This window comes from Pogonomyrmex barbatus, unplaced genomic scaffold (assembly GCF_055798465.1).
Source record: "Pogonomyrmex barbatus isolate J1 unplaced genomic scaffold, ASM5579846v1 scaffold3, whole genome shotgun sequence".
Lineage (NCBI taxonomy): Eukaryota > Metazoa > Arthropoda > Insecta > Hymenoptera > Formicidae > Pogonomyrmex > Pogonomyrmex barbatus.
In genome coordinates, this window is record NW_028297127.1 from 16,356,079 (window position 1) to 16,377,228 (window position 21,150).

At 32.5% G+C, this 21,150-nt stretch overlaps 2 protein-coding genes across 15 annotated transcripts in view; one reads left to right on the top strand and one right to left on the bottom strand.

The window, feature by feature from the left end:
• The window catches only part of LOC105428023 (lachesin), a 231,069-nt gene that overhangs the window by 131,418 nt on the left and 78,501 nt on the right, over positions 1-21,150 (top strand). For all 11 annotated transcript variants that reach the window (XM_089078774.1, XM_089078773.1, XM_089078782.1 and 8 more), the window contains one exon: positions 20,086-20,192. In XM_089078774.1, coding sequence (XP_088934900.1) covers positions 20,086-20,192 — 107 coding nt within the window. The remainder of the gene's footprint in view (positions 1-20,085; positions 20,193-21,150) is intronic.
• On the bottom strand, positions 5,566-13,629 carry FucTC (alpha-(1,3)-fucosyltransferase C). 4 transcript variants are annotated; one of them, XM_089079276.1, is made up of 5 exons: positions 13,310-13,629; positions 11,069-11,135; positions 9,564-10,491; positions 8,899-9,196; positions 5,566-7,714 (listed from the first exon to the last, which is right to left on the bottom strand). In XM_089079276.1, the coding sequence occupies exons 3-5, from the start codon at positions 10,192-10,194 to the stop codon at positions 7,351-7,353; spliced, it is 1,293 nt and encodes a 430-aa protein (XP_088935402.1). In that variant the 5' UTR covers positions 10,195-10,491; positions 11,069-11,135; positions 13,310-13,629; the 3' UTR covers positions 5,566-7,350. The 4 variants fall into 4 exon arrangements, with proteins under 4 accessions (XP_088935402.1, XP_088935403.1, XP_088935401.1 ...); XM_089079277.1 differs by having other exon boundaries at positions 9,564-9,997; positions 13,310-13,624; XM_089079275.1 differs by having other exon boundaries at positions 9,564-11,135.

The window sequence follows — 21,150 nt, forward strand, 5'->3', positions numbered from 1 at the left end:
GGCGCAAGGTATCGGCTAAAGTGTCTCCTATCTGTTGCAGATGCAACTCGTAGGATGCGCACGTCGTCGGGACGCAGACACGTCGCATCCTCGAAAGCTTCTGCTACTGGCAATTTCGCAAATGTGCGAAGACGCAACGTGAACGCCTCACTGTCACCCTCCATCCTCTTCATCTATTACTCGTCTGTTTCGAGTTCATTCTTTATCCTAAATATCTATTAACAAGACCCATCTGGCAAGTCAAATTAAACCTCGCGAAGTTGTCGCGAATATGAAGATAAGCTATTGTGTCCTTTTGGATCAATTATGAAATGTGCTGGGATTAAGAATCTTAATTTTTCATTAATATATATATATATATATATATATATATGGTGTGTGTGTGTGTGTGTGTGTGTGTGTGTGTGTGTGTGTGTGTGTGTGTGTATTAATATATATATATATTAATATATATATACACACACACGCGCGCGCGCGCGCACACATGTGTGTATGTATTAACGAAAAATTAAAATTTTAATCCCAGCACATTTCACAATTGATAAATTATAATTGTTAAAAAGTAACGAAAAGTATAAACGAAAAAAAGTATATATTTTTTTTTTCGTTTTTGATTTATCATAAAAATCTGTTTCTTTCACAACTTTTGCCATTAACAAGATATAAAGGGAAAATTACAGATTAACCTGCTATTTCCGATGGCTATGCATCAATCTAATTAAATCTCTCTGCTAATACTGTACGCATACCGATACGCACAATTTTCCAATATGTATGAATGCGAAGTATGTTTAGCCTCTGCGAAATAAAATAGGATGTATGCGAATGCGTGTACAGCTGTGCTTACGCGAAATTGGAAACACGCGGAACCGAGAAATTTTCACCATTTATGCGCAAATTCAATTCGGAACTAACGCACGTGGGGACTATAAATATCAATTTGTCCAAAATATTCAGCGTGATATACAACTTCGGCACGCGCGCAACAGACAACGGTGCCGCCGAGAGAGTTGCGTGCTGAATTTATAAAGTTTACTGCCCCGTCTTCGTGCGCGGCATAATGTCTAACTGAAGACATTGCAGTTTATCTGCACCGCCGTCGACACAATATTGAAGTTAATAATGATTTTAAGATGTCGGATCCGTGCTGGCTTTAGCGTGGCTCCAGTTCGCATGTTTTAACGCAATTTCGTACTTATCGATGCAAATTTAATGTTTACTCTGTACATCCATGCAATGATATCGCGATTTTAGAGGATCCAACGACAATAAATTATTTCACGTAATGCGGCAAGGATAATTATGCAATGCCAGCAGGACGGAGGATATAGCGAATCAATTTGCATCCTGAGAAATAATTTCGGACACACGCTCACATGTGCATACCATGGGAGACCCATTACGCGTTTATATCGTTATCGTTAGACTCGAATATTCGCGAAACAACAACGCGTGCCGCTTGCAATCCGACCAGGCTTAATAATTTGATTAATTGCAATGGATGTGCGCGTACAGTTTCTCCTCTTTGTTTAATTTGAATCGATTCTCTGGTGTATGCGAAAATTATTGAACTGAGTGCGTGAAAGATCTTACTGCTCTTGTCGCTAAATTTTATCTCGCATCTTTGTTCAGCAGCAAACAAGAGTTTGGATGATAATCGTATTGTTTCTGGACAATACTCCCATGATTATTTTCTGTAGTTTTTCAACAACTTGTCAGTGTCTTGGACAATCTTTGCCAAGTGACTTATGTTATAAATATGATTTTTTTAACATTTCCACTACTATTGCTGTTAAAATGTAAGAAAATAATTAAAATTGAAATATTACAACTGATAAAATCAATATTTTTTAAAATAATTTTATAATATTTGTTATTATAGCGATGCTAATTTTAACAACGCAATTTCTTATTAACGAACATTTCAATAATTATCATAATTAATTCAGAATTAATAGAATAAAATATGTGATAATTCAAGCGATATATATATATATATATATATATATATATATATATATATATATAAGATATGGGTATGTTATAACGCTGCTTCAATAATACATTTGAATTTTATGAATACTTCGGATTGGAGCAAAAAATCAAATTCTTGATCGTATTTCCGTTCGCGCTCATATATGCAAATAATGTCTCAAGCATGCTATCTTTTCTGAGTCGGAAACGGAGGTGGAAACTGTGAGTTGCGACATACTGTGAAGGACATCTATAATTCAGGTTACGAGTGTGGAGCAGCGGAATCGGGAAATAGCCGGGGAGCGGTCTCGGGGAAAAGAAAGAAGAGGTGGAAGATAAACCCGGAATAAAAGAGAGAATGGGTACGGAGGAATGGCGAGAGGATATCGCGTAAGAAAGGAGGCAAGACGGAAACTACGAATGGGGGAAAAGGAGAAAGAGAGAGGGAGCGCGAGCGCCGGTACCGTTTGGAAGGTCCAAGTGCGTCTGAGAGGCCAGTAATTTCTTTTTATATCCATCCGGCTCGATTCGAGCCGTTGCTTTTCCACTTTCAACCCTGGTATTTATCGCTCACGGCGCTAACACTTTGCGCCGGGGATTGCGCGACGGAATTCCCTCATAAGAAGTCGAAAACAAAGTTTCGCTCCCGAGAACGAATCGTCCGTGAGTATTATTACCACTTATGTTTGAACTTTGTACGTAACTAGATCAGACATTGAAATAATTAATCGAACATATTATTGTTTTATATCCTTTATATTAAGAAGATGATAATTAACGTTGAGTCCTACCTTATATTTTGATGAGAAATATAGACAGGCGAATTAAGGCCACTTGAATTAGCATCGTAAAATTGCATTAATATTTATCACATTATAACGCTGTTATCCGTCAAACTGTTTAGGATTATGTGAATATTAATGATGAGTGACATCATCGAATGAAATAACGTATCTGGGAAGAGCAGTACATTATATATAGACGTTCTATTAAATCACAACGTGATGATGTATTGTCTTCTCAACAATCTGAAAATATTAATGCGATCGAATAGCCATCATTAATCAATGATGTGTCATTTTTGCCCGCTTTTTGCCACGTTAAATTCTAATTATGTTACACACGAGCGAGCTGCATAAAGTGACTGCAATCCATAATTATTGCGGCCGTATCATCGCACTCACTTAATTGCTAACGTTTTATCCCGTAATATATTGATGCGTATAAAATTGACGATCGCATCCGAAATTTGTATAATAACCGTCCAATGCAAATTTACAGTGCGTACTTTTCATTCGAAATTATAAAGCAAGATTCGAATCACACAATTAATATGAATGGGTTAAATCTTTTCGTTCCAAATTGATGCTTTTGTTTACAAGCAAAATTTGCGATATTTGAAAAAAAAACATATACATATCAAGAAACCGTACAAGTACAGATTAAAGTATGATAATACGATTCCGAATAAATGGCGTAAATGGGTAAATTGTTTACGAAAACAAATGAAGGAATTTCGAATGAATTAAATAGATAAATAATAAATGAGACGTTATACATTATATTATCGAATTTGTATATATCGTATTGTATATATCGTCGTATCATAGCAGATGAGAAATGATGTACATGAGGTAATAAATATAATAATGTAAATATTTGTTTTATTTTAATTGCGTGTCGCAACTAATCGAAAAGCTGCGTTGAAACTGTTTATGCGATAAAGTTGATAATTCAAAAAAATGCCGAAATACTTTATGAGACGAAGATTTCGGAGTAATTCCACTTCTTCGTGCGAAACAATGCGACATTGCCAATGTGAAATTTATCCTATTGCAGCTTGTCCGTTCTAATAAGCAATATCGGAAGCCAAACATTATCCGACGTTCGATCGTTATGCTGATGTACACTTTACGGCCCGACATAACTAATGCAGCGGTTTCTACTTTCCTATGCAGCATATCGCACAGTACAGCCGTGCGATATGTGCATTGTCAAATAATGATGGAGCCTGCATAAATCAGTCGATCGTTGCGGCTGTGCGCATCGCAGCGAACGCTCTCGACTCCTTTCGATTATCCTAATTTCGCGCATATGTAAATTGAGCCTGGAGGAAAAAAATTGCTACAACAACTTCGCATCTCGGCGTGTTGCCGCTTTGATGTGTTATAACTGATGGTAATATGCATCTTGTGCACCGAGTGTCGCATTCCCGTCCGACTCGAATGAACGTGCAGACCGTTTTCACGCGTCTGTAGCGTTGAACTTTGAAATCGTTGAAATTCTATCGGTTTCAATTTCTGGCTCGAGCGGAATTCGACTGTCGTATCACTAACACGTGGTTTGATGAAGATTATCGTGTCTCGTATAAATATGTCGAGAGGTGTAAACAAGAGAGAGAGAGAGAGAGAGAGAGAGAGAGAGAGAGAGAGGGGGGGAGGGGAGGGGGAAAGAGGAAGCTACGAGTTTACGATACTTGCGACAAGAAATTGCCGCCACGATGAACTTTGGGGAGGACTTTGAGGTTGTTACAACCTACTGAAATGGTTGTTCGATGCTCGAAGTTGCACCCAAGTAGTACTTTTACAATGCGATCTGATGCCGTGGTGTGTAATCGTGTCTAGCAAGCGATGAGGCGTGCTTGTACGTAGTACTTCTGTGATTCTCATAACTTTAACACAACTATCATTGGTAATATTTATCTCGATAACTTGCGACATCTTGATCCGGTTTATTGCAATTCGATTGCTTATCGTGCAGACAGACGTACAAAGAAAGCAAAGTTTCCTTCGTTAAGAGTCTCCGCATAAGTCTGAGATGACTTGCCGGAGGCATTCGCTTGTCTGATAGAATTTTACGAGAAGTTTTCGCTTCATCTCTCTTTAACACGTAGGATCGTACTTTGATATCTTTTTATGTGTCAAATAATATGTGTTCTTATATGAAGATCGGAAAGACACGGACAGAAAATCTTATAATAAATATAATTTACAACATAAAAGTGATTATCTCAATTCATACAATAATAAAAGTTAATCTATTAAATAATAATGAAATGTGATGTTTTAAAACTAAATTGTAAATATGATAGGTTTTCTGATAACTTTAATTGATTCTATAATAAATTCTATAATAAATATTGTTATCAAAAATTCAATAACAATACAAATGCTATTTTAAAATGATATTTTGAAAATGATATTTTGTTTAATGCGATATAACGATTGCAAAATACCGTTGAAATTTTAGTGTCAAGATAACTATAACGGAAAAATGAAATTGGATATAATAGATCGAAATTTAATTGGACATCATACATGTAGACAGAAACTAATAGGAATAGAAGCTTTCTTCATTAGATAAAGAAAGAAACTCGAACAGCAACGGCAAAAGTGAGCTTGTTTAATCTCGTTATTTCTCAGCAAAGTTTCTCTTTCTTTTGCGAGTGCGAACCATCTTTCATACAGTGCCAAGTAAACAATCAAGACATTTATGACTGTGGATCAATAGTGAAGAGAGAGAGAGAGAGAGAGAGAGAGAGAGAGAGAGAGAGAGAGAGATTGGTCAACATATTTTTCTAAAAAATTCAAATGCGCTGAAACTCTTTTTATTCGAGATACATCAATAATATTTTCAATATACAAAATATTTCAAAGCACAAAATTAAGGTTTCTTTGACAATTTAATTAAAATAAAAAGTATTATTGACGTAGAGTCTCTGTAATTTGCGAAATAATAAACGCGCATGATTGTCGTTATTACAAGTAATATTTTCCATATCATTTGTATGTGCATTTATATTGTTCACAAATTAACTTAAGCATTCGCAAAAATTAACAATTATGAAGTAATCACATTATTTATATTACAAATATGATCATGTTTTGCACAGTTTGACATATCTTTCAGAATGTTTATAAAATGAGTAAGTTTTTAAAATAAAATAAAAATATAAGCTCTAATTGTTGTACAAAATTTATTAATCTTTTACATTACATTTATTTTTTATCTTATTTCTTAATATTTATAAATTGGAAGAAGGTATTCTTTTGCATTTAAATTAATAGCCTCAATTTGTTAATTTTTATATATAATAATAAGATATATAATTCAAATTGACTGAAATAATATAGAAAAGCATTACAAAGAGTATATTTATACTAAACTGTGCAAAATATGTAAAAAATATGTAACAAATTTCGTTAAGTACGCACGTGCTTATAATTGTGATAATATACATTATTAGTAATTATTATTGGTTAACTATTGTTAAATGAATTAGCAGCTGCTATCGATTATGCCAATGTTTATTTGGTTTTATTTATATGTACGTAAATATTTGAACACAAAATGGTTTTTTATTGTTAAACTTGCATTGTTCCACATACACTTATTGGGCAAATATTTTTAATATAATTAAATGAAAATGGATAAAAATTAAATTAAACAGTTAAATTAAAGAACGCATTATTATTAAATAAATTGTTATATTAATTTGCTATAACGTTTAACTGTTTATCATTTAAGAGGGCAAAGATTATTCTTTAAATATTCCCTATATTTATTATTTAATTATGTAGAAATGACATTAAAAAGAAATATTGAAAAAAATACAAAAGTTTCTGGCGAATAGTTTACCTGATAATACATTAGGTCCAACGTCAGTCTTTTATACAAATATGTGCTTTATGTTTGTTCAGTCTATTAAATATAATTGAAAGATCGTTAACATGCAATTTTCGAAAGCTGCTTTCCTTTATGTGAAGCGATCAGAGTAAATCGCACATCTGCCTTCCTCGAACTGTTGCAGCATAGCACTGTTAGGGCGATGGAGCTTGACTGCTTTGATCTAGATTAATCAAGCGAGCAGTGAATATATCGATATACTACATATTCTTGGTCTAATAAGCCATCATCAACGTATAAGTCAAATGTCGAAGTTGCCTCGTCGTTCATTTCGTTGTAGACATAGAAATGTTCAATACACATAATTGAATAATAGATAACGAAGGGACATCTTGTTATGGATACATATAAGTTTACTTATATACCTAAATCAAAGTTTCCACAATTAAGATGGATTACACCTAATAATACTGATGTACTATATTCACAATTAATTAGGAAAGAAGATGGATTTGATAATTGTATTTTGATATTTCTATTACCATCGGATTCTGATCAATAATACAAAAACGTTAAAGCTAAAATAACAAATAAAAAATATGAAAATATGTAGTATACATATTTAAACCTGATGTTCTAGCTTTGTTCTTTTCCAAAAAAGTCTTCCCTCTTCTAAATGCTTCTTTTTGGATATCTTGAATTTCATTATTACTATTTCTGTGTTCCGATTGTACATACAAGTTTTTGCTTTTATTCACCATTCATTAGGTTATGTTTCGTTGCTATGTATGTATATACGCCATTGTCTAAAAGAGTTTGTACAGGGCATTGATCCTTAGTGTACCATTCCGATAGATTTGAGTATATTTTTGGCTTTTTCTGCTTATGCAGCACTTCGCAGAGAGTACAAACGGCCCGCTTCGTGCCATCATTGACTCGATAATATTTCTTCCATTGTAGGAAGCTTTGGTATCGCTGCAGATCCTGAGAGAGATATTTCAAGTACGTGGCGAGCTCCTTCGGACTCTCGAAGTCCAAGGCATTCACATAGGAATTCGGCGGTGCGAACTGACTGTAGTTGGCGTCTCCGTAAACCACCGGGACGATATTATATCTGCAAGAATATCGATAAGGAAATCTTATTATTGGCTGATAAAGAATTTCCTTGGAGTTTTCCTCATTCAACCTGCAGAGCCACGTACCACGTAGGAAAAAAATACGATGAATCAAGCAAAATTAAAATAAACATAGTTACATAACGACACAGTCAGTTTTCCATATTAAATAGCAATAATAATAATAGCTTGACAGTTATGACAAGGAACACTGTTTTGAAATTTAATACGCTTGCTTTTTCGGCTTTGATTGTATATTTAATAAGTATGCGCTCTTGACTACACGCATATCGCATAAATTATACAATGACACATGTCTTTTGATATGTAGTCCATATCAAAATATATCTGTCATCAGATATTGGATATATGCCCGTAAAATTGGATTATTCGTATATATATCGAATGATAAACGGACATATTTAACGATCACCAGACCATTGTCCCCATTGTGCTCTGTCGAGCAACTCGTGTGAATAAAAATGGGAAAGAAACGCTGTGTGTGGCGTTATCGTTACCATTTGTACTTTGCAACAATCCGCAAATAGCAATAAATTTGATTCAATTATTGACGTGTTGCTATATCGATTCTATCACCGCGCCGATAATATTTCAGTTCCAGACAATCGCGGAATTTTGATATCAACTTTATGCTCATTGCATTTACATTAAACGTCAATGTGTAACGCAACAGTCAGTCGCGCACATTTGAATAGGTTCTATACTTGATTACATATGAATAATACGATGATTGGAAAATAAACCTTTATAAATATTGTCCAAGTATTAAATTATTATAGCAATTTTTCCTTCAGGAAGAATGTTGGCAATATGCTTGTTTTATAAATAGTGGCTTGAAAAATAATAATAATTCAGAAAAAGACAGTAGAAATAATTTGTTATTAAAAACTTTTAAGCTAAAATTTTTTTTATATTTTCATTTATATGCAAAAGAACATTTAAATAATTGGCATAGAATTATAGGCTACAAGAAGAAAAATTGAGAAAATATTTTTCGTTTACTTTACATTTTGACCTGAATTGCATATAATATATGATATTTGTAAGGATGACTCGCATATTATCAAGGAAAACACTTCATAGATATTATAATTAGATTGTGTTTGTTTTCGTACGCTGATTGCGGACAACGATCTTCCGCTATTTGAAACTGTGTTATTACCTGAGTGGATTCGTCAGCTTCTCCGTCACGTAATCGTTGCAGAAGGAATTCTCGAAGGACAGGTAGAAAAAGTAGTTGGGCTCGGCTATGTTGCTAAAACAATCCCGGTCTCTCTTGCAGCTGAGATTGCCACAACTGCCATAAATATCGACGCTTATGTGCTTCGATAGCTCCTTCACATATTTCAGCCGGCCACTTTTGTCATAGCAGTTGCTTACAAACCAAATTATCGGCTTGCTTTTACTCCTGACAGTGTCCGATATCGCAGATGGCACTTCGTCTATCGCATCTCCTACACCTGCGATAACTTAGTTTTCTCAAACTTGTGATAATTTATATAATGAGACGATACACCATCCGAAAATTTGTTTTTGGAATATTCGTGGATTTAGGCATTGTTAAAAAATGTGTTTTATAACAGAAAATTTAATTATATTTTACAAAATAATGGAAGATGTAAAAACATGTAAAAGATAAATATTTTGAGCTTTATTTTTCAAAAGTGTTTTCAAATTCATGGCTTTAAAGCTATGCCATTTTATAATGTAAAAATATAATATTTTTTTTATATGTTGAATAAATAATGTTTAAATAATGTTTAATTTAGATATTTTTATTAATAAAATAGTTATGAAATTGAATAAAGAAGAGACTGTATGTATTACTTGTGTTACTGTAGAAAGCACTCCAATCAGCATTCGTTGAAGGTGCGACGACGTTGCCACTTTTTATATCTTCTACAACACTATAAGTCCACGGTATGTCACTATCAAGACGATACGTCATCGTAAGATTGAAGTAATTCATGCAGTATTTTTGAGAGACTTTTCGATTGGCTGGACTTTCAAGATTAACGTATACATAAAATTGCATCACATTCCTCTTCTGAGGCACTTCATATTCACTCATCTCATTACCGTGAAAAAGAATCGCGTCGTAATCTTCCACATTCAAGTAGTCTCGATCGCTGAAGACTTTGCACTTATTGCAAGGACAGTCGCGGAAAATGTCGCCTTTTCCGAAATAAAAATCTTTCCTACCGAACATTGAATTCCATAGAAGGATAGTTTTTATGCCGTTTTCTCTGTATGTCTTTGCTCTGAAAATTTTATCTACAAGGTAGTTCTCTTCAGGAACAATCTTGAGAAATATGTTGTGAATGTTAAAATCGCTATAAATGACCGAGAAGTAGAGACTTGTCAAGATCGTTGCCGCAATTAGACTTATGAAGACACATGATTTCTTGTTCATTATTTTAATCATGCTCTTCAGATAATTTGCTATTTTTTGTAGCATTAGGTAATATTTCCGTATTCAATACGATATTATCCATGAATTTATCTTAAAGTCATCCTGTCAGTAGGTGTAAAGTTTTTGTAAACGTCTTAACATAATTTGTTGCATTTATTTGAATATAAATGTTTAAAAAAATGTTACAAAATTATCATTTATTATTTATCTTACGTATATGTATGAGTTTCAAGACTTGAGCGTAATGAAGAAAAATCGGCTTATCACACAGAAGAGATTTTTTTTTGTAGCGACGTGGATGTAGTTTGATGATATGTTCAGTTCTTCAGAATCAGTTCAGTTCTTGCAGAAGGGAAAACCAGAGTTGTAAAAGTAGTTGCAAAACTTTTTTAAATAACTTTTTTTTAATAGGTTTAGTATCTACTATCTCGGAGTGAACTAGTTACTAATATTGTTAGTGTAAGGCACGTTATATATATATATATATATATATATATATATATATATATATATATGCGAGATTATTTTATCTCGCTTGCGTTTGATTCTGCACAATGTTGCAATTGTGTCACGATTGTGCAACCTTGCATTACAAATCTATGGACTATCCGATAATCCAGTAAAATTTTTAAAGTTAATTAATTTTAATAAATACAATGTGTGTGAATGAAAGTCCACAAGCTAGACAATTAATTGACCATTTTGAATTCTTGTACTTCTATTTGCTTATGCTCAAATGCCTTGCATCGAAATGTCATACTCTTATACAGATACTCTTCTACATTTAATTAAATAAGGATTCTCTCTCTTCTCATTGAAACTTATTGCAGATTCTCCAATGTATCACGATTCTAGAGAAACATTTGTATTTTCTGCTTATAATAAATTGCATCACTTTATGTACGCAAGAGGATCAAACCTTATCTCCAATTAATATTTTTGATATGATTGCATCAAAGTCCGAGAGGATTCTCCTTGCATAATACCTGTATGAAAAAAAAAAATCTATTTATATTAACTTAATGGGTTACATTATTTCATAAATTTATTTAACTCATAATTTTTAAAATTTTGACATTACACATCGATCTAAAAGTCAGATTTGTTGTTAACAGTAAAACATTTACGTAAAACCTTTAATCTCGTCAAGATGTCAAGATTAAAATAAAAATTTTTCAGACTTTAATTTAATCATTTAAATAATAAAATATTATAAATATGTAATTCAATGTACCGCTGTATGAACAATAGAATAAAAATATGAATATTCGACGATATTCTAAGCTCCAAGAAGATATCAGATGCAACTAGTGCGAGAGGACGGGCGATTAATTCGCTACGACTCTTGGGATGAAAGCGCCCGATGAAACAGGAGAAATTTTCATGGATGAATAATCGAGTTCTTTCAAAAGATCGTAAACGTTTGATGTTCTTTTAGAATAGATGTTCTATCCGCTCACTTTGTCCGTAGGCAGGTATCAGGACGGGAGGGACGTGAACACGAGGTTTCGTTTGATTAAAAATTGCTCTCTTATGATATCCAACATGAATGGTCTTTTCCTCTGCAGCATAGAGCGTGCTTTAATCTCTCATCGCAGTTGCGTTGCATGCAATAAGTAAACGTTTTAAGTGGACATATAAGATAGGTCAATGGACTGATTGATTAATATGAAACTATGAGCATGGATGAAAGAAAAGGATAAAAACAACCAAGAATTGTTGAATGCGTGTAGCGATACGGAGACGATATTGTGCACGAATGTGCACGATATAGAAAATGTTAGGTGATTTTTAATATAGAAATTAGTTAACAATTTTGTTTATTAGCTGCTTTTGTCTTTTGTACGTAATGGATGTTTACTTTATATAAAATTTATTAGTATTTATATAGACGTACCGATCAAATATGTAATATTCAATACGCAGTAAGTGAATTAATATTGTAGGCAAATATATAACTGAAATGTTTAATCCTAATTGACAATAATGAGGATTGCAACAAGCCGGAAGGCAGTTAGGATGATGAACACAGAGAATAGTTAATTTTACACTACGTCCTATTTATTTGTCAGATGCGCAAATAAAGTTATTTGTCAGAGGTAGAATTAAAAGTAGAACAAATCTCACATTTTGATTTATTGTAATTAATTTAAATGTATTCCAGAATAGCTGCAAAGATTATACCCATACAGCATAAATGTCCAAAAATACATCACAAAAATAGCTTGAAGTTATCGTGATATCTTTAGGATATCTTTGTATTTTGGATATTTTTATTTATTTTTCTGCTATATGGGCAAATATTTGTGGAAATATACACACACTATTTTATGGATAGTCTTTCATATTATGATCACATGTGTAATTATATATTATTATATAGTCGATTTTATGTTTTCTGTTTTGATATAATCGCAATTATTAAATTTTTTCAATTACATTTATTTTAATGACAATTATGTCATCGAGAACGATAAGCACAAAAATTTTTTAAATAATATTACTCCAAGAATATTTACATTTCTGTATGTTCTTTGAGGTTAAAGTTGCGCTCGCTATCAGCACGCTCTCTATCGTCTATTCTTATTTCATATTTCATAAGCTGACTAAAAATGACTTAATAGTATTGATAGCGCGTCCTTCAAAGGCAATCGAAAATAAATGAGTTTAGTAAAGTAAGTTTTTTATACATTTTCTTTTATTTCACTCATAATGCAATAAATTAAATTTTTCTATTATATTTGATCGATTGAGTTTGCCGGCTGAACCATCGCCAACATTTTTTCATAGACATTACGTCACGAATGCAGCAAGTTCCGTGCCAACGATTCGAGGTCACGGTTCCTGTAGTAGGTTCCGCCAGTCCGTAAGTGCGGCGTTAACATTGATAAATTACATCGTCGTTTTGTACAAGTTCAGTACACGTAATTAATCAATAATTGACATTACCGTAACTTTCTTTCGCGCGCGGTAATATCCGGTGCGCGACGTGACGTAACGATAATCGAAAGTGCTTAAATGGAGCGCCGAAGGTTGACAAGTCATCGGTTGCATAATCTCGTCGCTATTGTACTAACTTTCGCATAAAACACCGTCGAACTTGCACACGTGTATTTTATAGATGATACGCGTTGAATTTTCGATTCGGTGCAATTTGTACCTTGCATGCGCTTCCCCACGGCATTAATTTCAATCGATTCGCGTCATGGATATAGGCAACCGAACTATTTTTCGTTGCCATATCCTTGATGAGGCTTCACTGTGGTGCAAAGCGCACTTCTGCGGGCGATCGCGCGTTACTGCGGAATTACATCGGAATTACATTTCGAATCGCATCACTTGCATGCCGAGCAACATTTCGCGTATTTCGCCGAGACGTATAGTCGCGACGGTCGCCACTGCACCGCGACTTGCCGTTTTGAAAGTTGCAACTCGACTGGCTAAACAGAGCATAGATATCCTATAACATATCCCACCTAACTCAGACCGGTCGCGGTAACGGAAAAGTAAAACGCTTCGTAGCGTACGACGTTCCGTTTCAAATGAAAATTGCGCGTGAAGAAATGTGCGACTAATTAAAGTGGGACTGCCACGACTCGAGCGGGTGCCCCCAGGTATTTTATAACGTTGCACCTGACGGACGAACAATGATAATTTTCATGCTTGAATATATCGAGATAACTAGTGTAAAGACGTACAGACGTGCAAATAATTGGCGATAAAAATTATCGAAGATTGTACCGTGACAATTTTTGAACGTATGAATTTTTAGATCGTGTTAATAATCGGCAAAATTAGATATAAAACAAATGAAAAAGTTTAAAAAATATCTTGATATTAATTTCCCATTTGTAAATTATGTGCACGTGCGAAATAATTCGGTCGAAACATATTGTTACATATCTACAAAATGATGAAATATATATCTTCAAAGAAAATTACGTCGAAAATATATCGAAATATTAAATGCAATTTATCGTGCACTTAAAAATTATTATTTAGATAATACAGAATAATCAATTCATGTTTTTATCGCAAAAATTTTTGAAAGTAATGCAATTTATGCTTTGTTTGAGAAATATATTCACAATCGATAGATCGTGAGTTTCTACGCAAAGAATCGATAAGTGCGCGGGATTACATATACACTATTCAAATATTCTTTAGCAAAGAATTAAATATTCTTTATCGCTGAAACATTATCGTATATGTAAAAATTATATGTTGTAATCATGCATTTTACATGTATACTAATCACAGTATAATAAATCACATTGGTGACTAAAACTATTTATTATTGAGTGGTTTTTTTAATTTGGTGCAAAACATATTGTAATATTAAAATCTATTATAAATTACTTATTAAAAATCTATTATAAATGAATTATATATAAATTTTAAATTATCTATTAAAAATCTATTATATATTAATATCTATTTTTCTTCTGATATATATTGAGATGGTAATTTATTAACTTAGTACAAAATCCGTCAAAACCATGAGAATATTTTTAATCACTAATTAACAATTAGATTTGCATGAGATGCAAATTATACGTAACTTGCAGTTGGATGTGCAATGTGAAAAAATAATTTTTATTTTAGTCTTATTGTAGGATAAATATGAATGCATTTGCAAATTAAACTAATAACATTTAATTAATTACTGGATTAATTGAATAAATATTTAGGTTCCTACAATGCGTTTCGGGATGCAGCCTGAAATGCATAATACTCGAGTGGATATAAATAATAGAATCATAATTCACTTTTCATGTGTGCTATTACAGTATGCTGATACAATCTTATTTGTGATTCAATTTCCATGCATATCATGAGTTTCCACTAGTACACAAATATCTAAATACATCACTCTAAAAACTAAAATTATTGATGATACTTAATTGAAGTGCTCTTTTTTTGGAAATACATAACTGGAATTTGAATCGAATTAGGGAATGCCTATATAGAGCCGACACAAGCTGTTGATGTATGATTAATATATTTTTAATAAATCAAGAATAATGTAACAATTGTAATTTCGTCTGGTTATTAAACAAGCTTCAAAAAACGAGGGTTTGATACTATTTATCATAAATTGTTAACATTAAAAAGTTGTTACACATTAAATACAAATTCATAAGATTTGATCAACCGGAAAAACTACATGTCGCTAAGAAAGCGTAGACTTAAATGTTCCTTAGCAAGATGAGTCTAAGTTTATATTGAAATGTCAGAAGATAAAATTGTGTTGTCGTGTCAGAAGAAATGAAAAATTTTTTCCGGTGTGATTCTATAAGATCAAGAGGAACTTAACTCTTAAAATCTAAATTACAAAGACAATTAAAATATAAACTTAAACTTACAACTATGTAGCGCGAAATCTCTTTATAAATTAAGATTCATTTCGAATGATGCAATACAGTAAGATGTGCGCCAATTAATAAAGACAAAATAATCTCAACCAGAAATGGAAAACATTACTTTCCTAAAATAGTTTTGTGAGGTCAAGGAAAGCAATATCCGTTTGTAAGTTAAGAAACCGTTTTTATTTATAAATATGTATCATTTCGAATATAAGCCTTTTATTTAGATATTTTTCTTCATTCAAAACTTCCACTTCATTACAATCGAAATCGTGTAATTCTCAATTAATGTTCAATAATGACAGACTTTTGGGTGATATTTCGATTAATATAAATCCTTGTGCTTACTTACTATCTTAATTTTTAATAATCTGTCCGTTTGACCCACATATAATTCATTACAATTATTACAGTTAATTTTATACACCATTATGAAATAAGCTTTTTAATAGTTTATCTCTGTGAACCTTAATGAATTTATTTAATTTGTTCAAGTCAGTGTATGCCAAAAATACCGCAGTATTTTAAAAAAAAATTCCTAAACTTCTCCAAATTTGAATTTGAATTTTACAAATAGTCGCTATATTTGTATTGGAAATATACAGATTCTATTAATGCATCATTGAAATTTATGCAGTGCAGATTCTAAAAATAATTTTGATTAAGAGATCTTTCTTGAGAAAAGTAGAACGGCTTCATAATTCAAGTTCGAGTTTCATGTTATTCAATAATTTTAGCTTCAAGGTTCTATAATATTATTCAATCGAGTGACCATGTTTCATATAACGTGCTAAATAAAACGTTACATGTTTTTTTTTAGATATTGTGATTTACAAAGAAGTTAAAAAGAGAAAACGAATAAATATATGAATAACTCATCAAAAGCGTATTTAAATAAAAAAATTTATTAATTCAAATAACAAAATAAATTTTTGACATTTAAATACTAAATTATTAGTTGAAATATTATATGTAATTGAATATTATATACAGTAAATAGAAATGAAAGTAAAAATATGTCTAGTAACTAGATTCCTAGAGTTTATTGTTCATAGAATTCATTGTAATAATTAAAGAATAAACGCTTTTAATTTGTTAATATAAACTACAATTCAATATATATTTATTAAAATGAGTACGTTACATATTATTTACATATAATATTTATGTATCAATAAATATTTATTCAGAATCACAAAACTATTTTATTATAAAATGCTGTTTATTATAAAAAAAATTGGAGAGAATCCTTTTATTTAAGTATATAATTTTTCAACAGAATTTTCAATTCATTTTAGATTCAAAATCCCACACGAGCATTCACACAATGTTAGCTTTTTAATTGGTAATTTAATTGATAATTTTAATTGGTTTCACGTCTCCTAACTCCAGCACAGTATAATATTCACTATAATAGTCAGCACAAGAAAGGTCGAGGTAATTTGTCTTTCTCGACTAAATAATAATTTGAATTTGGAAGTCGACCTTGTTGTAGTCCTATCCGGAAGTTCTCCGAGGAATTCTCTCTGGTTACTGTGAAACTAGTCGTCAATGTATCTTGCTACTGGAGATGCGCAGTTTCTGAAAATTGTGTTTATATTGAAATAATTCCTATGTTTTCCGCGACATTGTAATAATTTTATTATATATTTCAGAAAATTGTAATGAAGAAACAATGACTTTTCGCAACTTGATTGCTTTTCTATTTTTTAAATATTTTTTAGTTGCAATTTATTTTATCCTTTATATATTGAGAAATAAAAATTTTAATATAAAATGCATATATTTATATATAAAAAAATTAAAAAACTATTAACTATTATGGTGGTTCTTTCAATGAAAAATATTCAATTTTTTCGTAAAAAATTTTTCATTTCCTAAGACATAATTAGCTCATTGTAATAATGTAGTTCTATAAATATATAATGATATATATAAATACTATATAAATAGTATAATATTAGCGAGTTAATACTGTTGAGATATCGAATTATCAATAATATTTTTTTATCAGGATCTGAATAAAGACTTTAAAATACTCATAAATACTCATAAATAGTTGTGAATAAATAAAAGAATAATTTCCAGATTAATAAAAGAATATACAGGAAAAGAAACGGGATCGAGAATCCGGATTTGAAGTTGAACGTTTATCGTGACTGACTCTTTTTAAGAAACGGTGACGGCGAGCGCGGTATCGAAACTCGGAGTGTTAGGATTGTCGGATTTTCGCCGAAACGTCGCACGTCGCGTTCGTGTGAACGGACTTCCGGTCCAGTGCGAAGTCTTCGACCGGAATTGACGGCTGCCCTCTTCCGGTCGAGCAGCCAGCCAACTACCCTCCTACTTCACTCTCGAGTGCACCAGCTCCAAAAGTTCCTCAGAAGAGTCGTCATTCGACACGGACGTCTCGGTGTACCCACCACCTTCGTCTTCTTTTCAGCACCTCCGATTTTCTCCACGCCGACACTGGACGTGTGTTTCTTTCACAACGTCAAAGAGGATATTGTGAGCGATCGTTTCACCATGATATCGATAGCTTCTGTTATCTCTTTCTGTTTTGTTTATTACGTTAGTTTACTTCAAAAATATTTCATTGAGATGTGCATATCATAATATTATATTCAACATTTATTGAGAGAGAAAAGATGAGATAAAAGATGATTACTAAATATACTATTCTTAAAAAGATTTACGTATAATGCATATAAATACTAGCGCGTAAAAATTGTTTCAAAACTTAAGATTGTCTATGTATATATTCGTCGAAATATTTGCGTATTCTATGTTTGATATTATTTTATATAATGTGATAAAAATCTTGCGTGGTTTCACGTATTCACAAGCTTAACGAAATGTTCTTTGACGAATATATACAAAACGGTTGACGCGTTTATTAAAACGAAAGTCAGGATCGTGACGTTTGTCAACTGGTTGGTAAATTTTTTCCGCTGCTCGTCAAACGATTTGTGCGACGCTATTTAAATTTTGGCGCATGATGCGCACACCCCTGCATTGTTTAAACACAAATACCTTGCGGTTTTTGCGGTTGTACGCAAAGTGCGAAAGAATATGAGAGATTATTCGGCGGCATCGGTTGAATATTCCAATTTGCATTGGCACAACGGGAATAATAATGATGAAAATATTGTACGTTTAATATTCTACAAGCACACTTTCAGTCTCGCAGCTGTAACGATATATGCGTTTTGGTTCAGCTTTAAACGAGAAGTATCGCCGCTATATAAATTTAAACTCGAATTCCGTGATGCTCCTGTCTGCATGATAATTGGGCGTATCCCGACTGCAAATGTGTATTCGTAAAAATTCGAACGCGCAAACGAGTGGACTAAGCATTGCGAGATATTCCACGAATATCGCATAAGCTTTAACAATATTTGGCAAAATATACGCGATACGTAAAATAAATGTTTTATTTGTAAGTACAATAACTAACATTAACTATTTTCACTTTAATCTTTTGCATGAATGTAACGTGTAGCGACTTCATTTTGATGATTGTTATGGTATAATGATGATCGAAACGTAATAGACTTTTAATAAAACGTATCGCACATATTCATACCTGAATCATTATCTTTTACAGCATTTCATTCAGATATCATTTGTATCACATAAATAACTCATACGTACAAATGCATTGTTACTGTCCATTAATATGATTACAGAATTCGTTGCACTATAAAAATCCGCAGAATCGGATTATTTGTTTGAACACAAATAATTAATCCGTTCACTCGGTGTTAATAAATATCTTTTGCATGGAAAGTATAAAATCAAATAATCAAACTTTGATCTAATAAAAAAAGGTGTAAACGAGTTGATGTAATTAAAATAATTTCACCGGTGCTTATGAATAAATAATGCAAATTTTAAATACGTGTCACAGCAACCGTGACGGTTGAAAAATGCTGAGATTTAATTTCGCTTGCGAGAAACAGTTTTCGAATGTAATATTCGTATCGACGTTATGTCGCAGATTTCGCATGCAATACGATAGCCTTTCACAAGTTTCGCCTCTCGTTAATTTATCGGACTTTATCGACGATCACAATTTGGTAGGATAGTCCGACCGGTTTGAAGATGAAAAATTCGCAAAGTTTGAAGTACGACCAATTTACTCGGCCATTAGAAGTTTATCAGTCACAATTATCGTTTTATTGACGCCGTCAATGACATTTTTATATTCTAAAATATCGATGAAAGAGAGAAAAAGAAGTTAATCGTCAACCGTCGACTGTATATCGCGTTGCGAAGATATACGATAAGATATCGAGTTTTGCATCAAAATCTCCCGCCTCAAACGAACGAATGAAAAATGTTGATTTTCCAATTATAAACGATTGATTTTCTAACAATGAAAATTATGTTTTTGACATTTTAACTATTGTAATTTCAGTAGTTAAATATATCAATCACATCACTTATTGCGGTTTAACTTCTGGACTATTTGAACGCAAAAACAACGGGCTCAGATAGCCCAAGGATTAATAACTGTTATGCTACACGTCGACACGTATAACCGACAGTATTTTTTTACGTGTTGCAGCCATGTCCGACCCGCCAATATTTGCCGAGCCGATACCAAATGTCACAGTGGCGCTGGGAAGGGACGTCAGTCTGCCCTGTGTCATCGAAAATCTCGGAACTTACAAGGTAACGCAACCCCTGACTTTCTACCCTCGTTGCATAAGTGTACTCGTGCGAAACTACGATCTAAATTGAACGCCTTCCTTCTTAGTTTCGCGCAGACCGGTTCCTCTTATCCCTGTAATTTTCTTCTTCTTGGAGCGTGTTTTCCCAGCGGTCGGAACTTGCCATCCTTTACTAAACAGAGTTTTCTCAATTATTCGTTAACCGGATTACAAAGAGCGTGTTATAGCGTGCGGTGGTCTCGTAAAGATGTTTCTTACGAAGTACCGTTTTTTTTAATCGCATTTGCGAGGGCAAAATGCTAATCTTCTTCATAACATTACACACGATGTTTTTGTCTTAATTTACTCTGTTTACGTAAGGCCGGGTGATTTTACGTTATTTCTGCACACATATAAGTATAGTAATATTTTTATATCTATTATTCAATAAATTTCAGCAAGGAGGTGTGTGCCAACTTTATAGACACAATTATCCGGTATTTAGAATATTCAATGACTACTCAATATGACACTTTTTCTCTAAGTGTCGTGTTGCTGCGCTTTTAAGATTAGAAATTTATTTAAAAATATTTAAGAATAATGCAGCAAATAAATGGTATTTTTGCTTTGAGTGTCGTGCTGGCTTCTAATATTAGAAATATTTAATCGGAACTCTGCTTAAAAATAGTTGTATATAGTTGTATATAGTAATAGTTGTACTATAGAACTCTGCTGAACTAACTGAGAATTATTGTTAGCTATCGTTATTGCGGTAACTAATCAGCAACAATTTTTTCAATGTCATGCTGAAGATAAAAGTTAAACTTGTTTAAAAACTGTTTATAATGTGAAACGATTTTTGAGAATGATTAGATTTCAAGCTGAACAAGCTAGAATTATTATCAGAAAAACCGAAAATTATCAGCACAACACGTTTTTGTCGAATGTCGTATTGCTACAAATATAGTATATAAAATTAC

Bases quoted from the DNA above. Each gene is read 5' to 3' on its own strand.
- FucTC (XM_089079276.1), bottom strand. From the start codon at position 10,194: ATGCTACAAAAAATAGCAAATTATCTGAAGAGCATGATTAAAATAATG. The intron at 9,197-9,563 runs GTAATACATACA...AAGTTATCGCAG, and splicing joins TGCTTTCTACAGTAACACAA to GTGTAGGAGATGCGATAGAC. The intron at 7,715-8,898 runs GTAATAACACAG...ATATTCTTGCAG, and splicing joins AAGCTGACGAATCCACTCAG to ATATAATATCGTCCCGGTGG.